We start from the raw sequence: 8,610 nt of genomic DNA, 5'->3' as shown, positions 1-8,610 counted from the left end.
ACGGCCTGGCATGCATAAATCGACTCAGAAAATTATCCTCAAAAGTAAATATGGGTCTATCTCGCTTCCTTCTCCATGTTACAAACAAATGCACAAAGACATAATACCCTTACCACTATTACCAGAACCGCAAGTATGCAAAAGTAACAAATTTTTCCTTTATCCTATCGAAAAAACCAGCTTAGTAGTATCTTGCAGGTTCTGGAACAAAGCAAATTTGTTCGAAAGATTCCTGGTACTGGGCAGGGTCGATTTTGTCCCCACATATCCAGACTATTGCATGCTGTGATGAGAAGATGATTAAAAAAACAGAAACGATCTAGAAATCTGTTGTCCTAAAACTAATTAAAAATACCGCGCATTCCCCTCTTTGGGGTCTTCTTAAAAATCATTGAAAATCTAAGTTTGACGGCATTTTATTGACCTTTGTCAATATTCCTCAAGATCATTGAAAACATTTAAATTATTTTTTTTTTTTATTTGGGTCTCATTAAAATCGCTCAATTAAAAAAAGACAGATTTATTAGCATTAGAGTCCTCCTAAAAAATTAGTTCATTGGTCATTTGGTAACTTTTTTGTGTTGATTAAAAAAAATGTAGTAGTATTGACTTTTTTGTATCTGATTTAGTATGTTTTATTTTTTTCGGGTACTCTAAAAAACCTTTGACAACCCCTACTTTCATTGGTTCTTGTGTCCGTAATAAACCCAATGGAAAAAATTAATTTTATAATTATTTAATTGTTATTTAATATTGGGTACTCCTGACAATCATCAAAAAATACATGTGAGTCGCAATCAATACTGAAAAAAAATTCTTCTTTATTCTTTCAAATCGTCTCATAATTAGTAATTAATTTTTTGTCCATAAATATTTACTAAGTAATATTGATTTTATTAATTTTATAAAACAGTAAAACAAAATTCGTATTTGATTACATTAATAAAAAAAGAAGACAATGTACACCAAATGCAACACAAATAAAGTATTAAAAGAAAACACAAATTATTGCCAAATAAAAATTATTAATTTTAAATGTCATTGAAATCCAAAATCAAGACTGCTATTTGAATCATTTGTCCTTGAATGTTTTCTTAAGATATGCACATTTTCTTTTACCTTAACATAACCTGAATACGAGATGAAATCAATTGAAAATAAGTTTAAGCGTGAAATTTTATGAATTACTATCGCATTTGTTATTTGTTGCCTTTGACCTATGCTTGGCCAATTCAGCATAGGCCATTCCCATTATTTTGCCTTGTAAGTTTTCCGAAATGTGTAGCGGCAGTTTGTTCAATATGGAATCTAAATGATTTAAAAAGTGTGAATTTGCATTAAAGTGTGGTTTGGGATCGTCCTCTGCTCTTATTTGGTTATTGGATTTCTAAAATATGAAAAGTGTAAAATAAATAAATAAAAATTAGTTGGATGTCGAAAACTTACATCAAAATGATATTCTTCTCTTGTATGATTATAAGATTTCTAAAAGAGAAATTATATTTAAAAATAAATGCAATTTTAATAATACAATTAGTCAAACCCTTACATCGGAATGTGTCAAGAGTTTATTGGTCAAGATCTTTGTGGTTGATCCCCCAAGGTTATGTAATTCTGCATCCTCCATTAGTTCTCTGAAATAAAAAAAATCAATAAATATTTAATTTTGAAGAAATGTAATTATGACAGCAATCTCAAGGGACCTATCAATTTCAGACAGAAAACAAGGCACGTATAAACAATTAACTGCAAACACTGTCTCAATGGCATATCTCTAGCAAGTCTATATACCTTGGCCAGAGATTTCTACGTAGTGACCAATTAGTCTAAAAAAAAGTGAGTCAATAGAAAGTATGGGAGTTAAAGGATTTACCTTTCTTTCCGTGAAATTTTGTCGAATAAAATATGGATTTCGAAATCATAACAAGTAAAAGACCCAGCTATGCTCGGCCGGGCAGAACTTTTTATACAGAAGGAACTTGAAAATTTTCAAAAAAATCGCCAAATAATACCGCTCAAATGAAAACCTTTATATGGAAGCTATACAAAGACGATTGTAGTATCCATTACGAACTTCAAATACCAAATTTGAAACAATTCCAGTGAATAATGTCGTTAAAATCATCAAAATACCGAAAATAGGGAGCTGCAGTTATATGGGGGCTATACGAAGAAGTGGACCTGCACAGACAATTTTCTGTCCTAGGCTTTAGTATCCGTTACGAACTTCAAATACCAAATTTGAAACATTTCCGGTGAATAATGTCGCTTACATCACCAAAATACCGAAAATAGGGAGCTGCAGTTATATGGGGGCTATACGAAGACGTGGATCTGCATTGACAATTTTCTGTCCTAGGCCGTGATATCCATTACCAACTTCAAATACTAAATTGGAAATAATTCCGGTGAATAATGTCGCTAAAATCATCAAAATACCGAATATCGAGAGGTGCCGTTATACGGAGGCTATACGATGGCGTGGACCTGCACAGACAATTTTCTGTGTTAGGCTGTAGTATCCATTACGAACTTTAAATACCAAATTTGAAACAATTCCGATAAATAATGTCACTAAAATCATCAAAATACCGAATAAAGAGAGATACCATTGTATGGGGGCTATACGAAGAAGTGAACCTGCACATATAATTTTCTGTCATAGGCTGTAATATCCATTACGAACTCTAAATACCAAATTTGAAACAATTCCGATGAATAATGTCGCTAAAATTATCAAAGTACCTAATATCGGGATGTGCCGTTATATGGAGGATATACAATGGCGTGGACCTACACGGACAATTTTCTGTCATAGGCTGCACTATCCATTACGAACTTCAAATACCAAATTTGAAACATTTCCGGTAAATAATGTCGCTTAAATCACCAAAATACCGAATATCGGAAGGTGCTGTTATATGGGGGCTTACCAAAACGTGGACCTACATGGTATATTTTCAATACCAAAAAATCCTGCAGACATAATATATACATGAGTAAAATTTTATCAATCTACCTCATTTCGTTTGGAAGCTAGAGTGATTTCCATAGACGGACGGACGGAAGGACATCGCTAAATCGACATAGAATGTTATGCTGATCAAGAATATATATACTTTGTGGGGGTCTAAAATGTATATTTCGAGGGTGTTACAAACGAAATGACAAACTTTATACACCCTCCATACTTTGGTGGAGGGTATAAAAAATAAAATCAATGGCCTACAGGGTGGGTTTTCCTTCGACCTTTCTTGTTTTCCATTTGTGTGTTCTTTTATTGAAAAATTTAGAAAAAAATTGCTTTTCCATACCCTTTCTGTGACGTTTCCGTAACGTTGGAAATGATTGGAGTGTCATCGTCTAGATTTTCTTGTTTAAATTCCATAACATCCACAACATCGTGGGTGGGCGGCGTTTCATCTTGGCTGCTTTCAACTTTGTCAAAGAAACCAGAACTTTGCTAAAAGGCATTTGAAACAAAAATAAAAAAAAATCCATCATAAAATAAATATTGGGTTCAAATTTACTCACTTGGGAAAACGGCGACCCACCATCATGGCTAGCTTCAACTCTTTTAAGATAGTTATTAGTTTGCTAAAATAAATGGAGACAATAAAAAGCATAATATATTCATATTGTGATACTGTGAGCTTCTAATTGACTTACATATATAGGCGGCGTTCCATCCCGGCTACTTGCAGTTATTTTGAAGGAGTTATTACTTTGCTAAAAAAATATGGAATAATCATCAAATATTTATAGAAAGTGTTTACTACAAATGTTACTTACATATATGGACGATGTTGCATCCTGACTACTTGCAGCTCTTTTAAAGGTGTGATTACTTTGCTAAAAATATGGAGTAATCAACAAATTTTACATAGAATGCTCTAAAGACAACTTAACTTACATATGTCGATGGTGTTGCATCCAGACTACTGGCACCTCTTTTAATTGAGTTATTATTTGGCTAAATGAAATAGAACCGGAAATAAAAATTAAATTATATTTCTAACCATAAAATGTCTTAATTTTGATTTTTTTTCTTACATATATAGATTGCATCCGAAGGTGTCCACTTTCAAGTCCATTAAAAGTGCTAATACTTTGCTGAAATTCAAAACGGAACAAATAATCGACACATAGAAATTGTTTAAATACATACATATATAGAGGGCGTTCCATGCTGGCTATTTTCAACTCCTTTAAATGAGCTATTGCCTTGCTGAAATGGAAGGAAAAAAATACAAAATATTTTATGGTATAAAACATATTTTTTACATCTTAGCTTACATAAATAGAGGGTATCCCATCTTGACTACTTTCTGCTTTTCTCAAATAGCTGTTGCTTTGCTATAATAGAGGGTCATAAAAATCAACATATACTCCATTATATTAAATATATAAACTACAAAATAACTTACATGGGAAGACGGCACACTTTCTTGGCTACTTTCAGCTCTTTTAAAGGAGCTATTACTTTGCTGAAAAGAGAAGCAAAAAATCAACAACCTGGAACATATTTACTAAAAATGGAAACTTACATATGATGACACATCTTCCATTGCCGCCGATAGATTGTCTTCAAGTAATAGTTTGTTATCATCATTGTAATCGCTGGAACTACAATTTTTGAAACGTAATTTACGTCTGACTGTAAGCAAAACTAAACTACAAATACTTACCCAGACGGATCTATCATAAAATCCATATCATCATTATATTTCGTTTTTGGACTGGTACAATCATCAGTGGAATAACCTTGTTCCGTTGTACCATTTTCAACTTTACGACCATATTTCCTTTTCAAATAGCGATGACTATCGCAAATGCTTTTCCAACCAAGTCGGCATACTTCCTCTGGAGAGAAAATAAACAGGGTTAGGGAAAGACAATTAAATTTTGTAAATAAGGATTCCGTAAAGCTCTCAAAAAGGACCCACATATACAGGGTGAGATACAAAAAACTGCAACAAAGTCAAAAGCCATAATTTTTACATATTTATACCCTACACCACAAGGTGGTCAGGGGATAATGTCTTTGTGCATTTGTTTGTAACAGGCAAAAGGAAACGAGATAGGCCGCTAGTTCCTTTTGATAATCTGCATAGAATCACATTCTGAGTCGATTTATACATGTCCGTCCGTCTGTCCATATATTTTTGTGAACAAACTACAGTTCGCATTTATTACCCGATCCAGATGAAATTTTGCACAAATCATTTGTTTGGCCCAAGGACAAACCCTATTGAAATTGGAGATAATCGGTAAAAATTTAGATATAGCTCCCATATATATCTTCGTCCGATTTGCCTTTTATTGTGCACCAAACGTGTAATATCAGCCAGAATAGTATGGAATTTTGCACATACAACCAACTTAGGCCTGAAAATAAGTATGCCAAATTTGATCGAAATCGGTTCAGATATAGCTATAGCTCCAATATATATTGTTCATCCGATTTGTTATTTTAGTCCCCCGCTGCCGAAATATGCACTCTGTAACAACAATATTTGGGGAAATATATGAAATACAGATCAGAAATACCTTTGCTAAATTGTATCGAGATCGGTTCGGATTTAGATATATCTCCCATATAAAACCTCGTCCGATTTACCTTTTATTGTGCACCAAACGTCTAATATTTGCCCAATGGGGCGACCGAATTGAGTGTAGGAGCTTATATGCCAAATTTGGTGAATATCAGTTCAGATATAGCTATAGCTCCCATATATATTGTTCATCCGATTTGTTACCCACAGCCGTAATATGCACTCCGTAACAACGATATTCAGGGAAATATATGAAATGCAGCTCAGAAATATCTTTGCCAAGTTTTATTAAAATCGGTTCAGATTTAGATATAGCTCCCATATATATCAAATGGACAATCCAAGTCCGAATTTAAAAGAAAGGTCTGCGGCAAAATTGTTTGCGTGCCCAAGGCTTTAATACACCCTCCAGAATATTTTCGCGATAATATTCGGCATATATTCTGATGCCACGATCGATTAATACGAGTGGAGAGCGACCATCGGCTGTTATGACGGCCCACACCATCACCATGGCTGGCGCTTGAGATCTGGTGGCCAGCCGAAGGTGCACATTTTCAACTGACCTCTTTGGCAAGTAAACATGATCATTTTGTTTGTTTACAAACTGCTGGACAATGAATGTTTTCTCATCGGAGACGGAGAAAACCAAATTCGGCAGTTCACCACTTTCGTCCAAGCGAAGCAACTCTTTAGCTCTTTTGAGTCTATTTTCTTTCTGTTACGGTGTAAGTTCTTGCACTTTTTGGAATTTCAATGGCTTTACCCTGAACTCATTTTTTAATATTTTCCGAATGGAATATTGAGATATGTTCATCTCATGAGCCATTTTTCGGCCACTTCGACGCTGGTTTCGATCAAGTCGCTTCTTAACTTTTCGAACCATTTCTGATGATGTTGCTGTTATCTTCCGTCCACTTCCTTGACGTCGGGATACGCTACCAGTATCACGGTAACGAGCGATGGTACGAGACACAAAAGACTTATTCACACTTTTTTTCCAACCAAATATAAAGAAATTATACTACCACGCTTGAATTCCATCACGAATAACTTTTTTTTCTGAAAAATGCTAACCAAAATGCTTTTGTACGCTTGTAAACGATATGATGAGCTGTCACTGGAATAATTTTAACAGCTGCCAGACGAGTGGCTTAGAAATTACAGCAGTCTGAAGTTTGTTGCAGTTTTTTCATCTCACCCTGTAGGTATCAAACGTTATATGCAGTTTTCTATAAGGAACATTTCAACTAATAAACCATGGTATAACTATAGCAAAATCCCTATTTTAGGCCTTAACAGGTTGAAAACTTTTACCCATTCAAATTTAAACGTTCTACATTACATTCCCCAAAAAAAAACAAACACATTTAATTCCTTGCAGGATAAATCTATATCACTTACAGAAATTCTTCTATCTATAGATATTTGTAAAAACTCTTTCTTTAAGGTTTATAGGGTATATTGTGTATGGAAGACATAAGGAAGATATTTTACTTATATATGAAAGATGTCCTTCCCTCCCCAAAACGCCTACAGATGTCCTTTTACATGTAAATGTTCTCTTTAAGGACTTATGTTCACGAAAACCTATAGAAGGCTGTGTACGTATTTACTACTTTGCCAAACAAGCACTTGTAAGTGTGTTTGTACACATACACACATTTCAACGATTTAGACGCAACATCTTCACAACAGACAATCTTGGCTTAACTGGGAATTTATTTGCAATCCCAAAAAGGAACTCCCCCAAAAGTTCATCCAACACTTACTTACCATTTTCATTCATTTCTTTGGCAACATTTTGCCAAGCCAACTTTAAATCGTTTCGAAATCTATTTGGATGTTTTTTATTCCAAATTATTGGATATTTCCTAATAATATCAACGAAACGTCTCTTCTCATAGTCATTTAAACGATTCTTTTTCATACACAATTCCATATTGGGCGTTGGGAAATAAATAAATTGTCTATTTTATATTTGTTGTTATATTCTCCAATATATGTTTTTTCCAATGAAAAGTATCAGTTTTGAGTTTTGTATAAATAATTTTCACGTAAACAAAAGATTGTTGTGAAAATTTGACGTTTAACACCAAGCTGTGAAATTTATGAAAGAACAGGGTTGCCATGTCATTTAGAGAAAAAAAGTAGTTTATGAAGAATATTTATGAAATTATTCCACGACTTCCAGGGATTGAATTTTAGTATGCCTTGGAAAGCTTAATGTTTTTATTTATTTTTTAAGAATTTAAAAATATATAATAATTAATAATAAATCTACCAAACAATAATTTTCTTCATTTACGAACGTTTTTCTTTTAATTCACGAAAATATTTTTTTTTATCTACGAATAAGGTTTAAATGAAGCAAAAAAAATTTAAAAAATTACGGAAATAATTTAATAGTCATTGATCACATTTTTTCTAATTGACTCATTGAAAAAACAATTTTTGAAAAAAAATGTTTTAAAAAATCACGGAAATAATTTGATAGTCATTGGACACATTTTTTCTATTTGACTCGTTGAAAAAAACAATTTCTGAAAAAATCGTTATTTAATTTTAGTCTTTTTTAAATTCGTGATTAAAATTCAAGTAATATATGAAAAAATAATATTTTTAATTCATTAATAATTCATGATTTTAAGAAATATTTTTTGGGAGTAAATAAAAAAAAAAACAAAAATCAGAACTTTTAATTTTGCAATTATTATTTTATTATTATTTGTATACCCTCCGCCATAGTATGGAGGGTATATTAAGTTTGTCATTCCGTTTGTAACACCTCGAAATATACATTTTAGACCCCACAAAGTATATATATTCTTGATCAGCATAAAATTCTATGTCGATTTAGCAATGTCCGTTCGTATGTGGAAATCACTCTAGCTTCCGAACTAAATGAAGTAGGTTGATAAAATTTTACTGAAATGTATATAATGTCTGCAGGACTTGAAAATGGGTCATGTAGGTCTACGTCTTCGTATAGCCCCCATATAACGGCATCTCCCGATATTCGGTATTCGCCGGAATTGTTTCAAATTTGATATTT

At 32.9% G+C, this 8,610-nt stretch overlaps 1 protein-coding gene across 1 annotated transcript; it reads right to left on the bottom strand.

Annotated features, from left to right (window-relative positions):
• Positions 1–791: 791 nt before the first annotated feature.
• LOC101898391 (uncharacterized) lies at positions 792–7,635 on the bottom strand. Its single transcript, XM_059129533.1, has 16 exons — positions 7,332–7,635; positions 4,689–4,863; positions 4,548–4,626; positions 4,428–4,487; positions 4,297–4,356; positions 4,169–4,228; positions 4,054–4,113; positions 3,914–3,973; positions 3,793–3,852; positions 3,670–3,729; positions 3,535–3,597; positions 3,315–3,463; positions 1,550–1,634; positions 1,447–1,485; positions 1,189–1,387; positions 792–1,130 (listed from the first exon to the last, which is right to left on the bottom strand). The coding sequence occupies exons 1-16, from the start codon at positions 7,495–7,497 to the stop codon at positions 1,039–1,041; spliced, it is 1,467 nt and encodes a 488-aa protein (XP_058985516.1). The 5' UTR covers positions 7,498–7,635; the 3' UTR covers positions 792–1,038.
• Between the last annotated feature and the right edge of the window lie 975 nt (positions 7,636–8,610).

Source organism: Musca domestica, unplaced genomic scaffold (genome assembly GCF_030504385.1).
Source record: "Musca domestica strain aabys unplaced genomic scaffold, Musca_domestica.polishedcontigs.V.1.1 62, whole genome shotgun sequence".
NCBI classification, from domain to species: domain Eukaryota; kingdom Metazoa; phylum Arthropoda; class Insecta; order Diptera; family Muscidae; genus Musca; species Musca domestica.
Note: the sequence above shows the minus strand (reverse complement) of the source record. Positions and strands in the feature narration are given on the sequence as shown.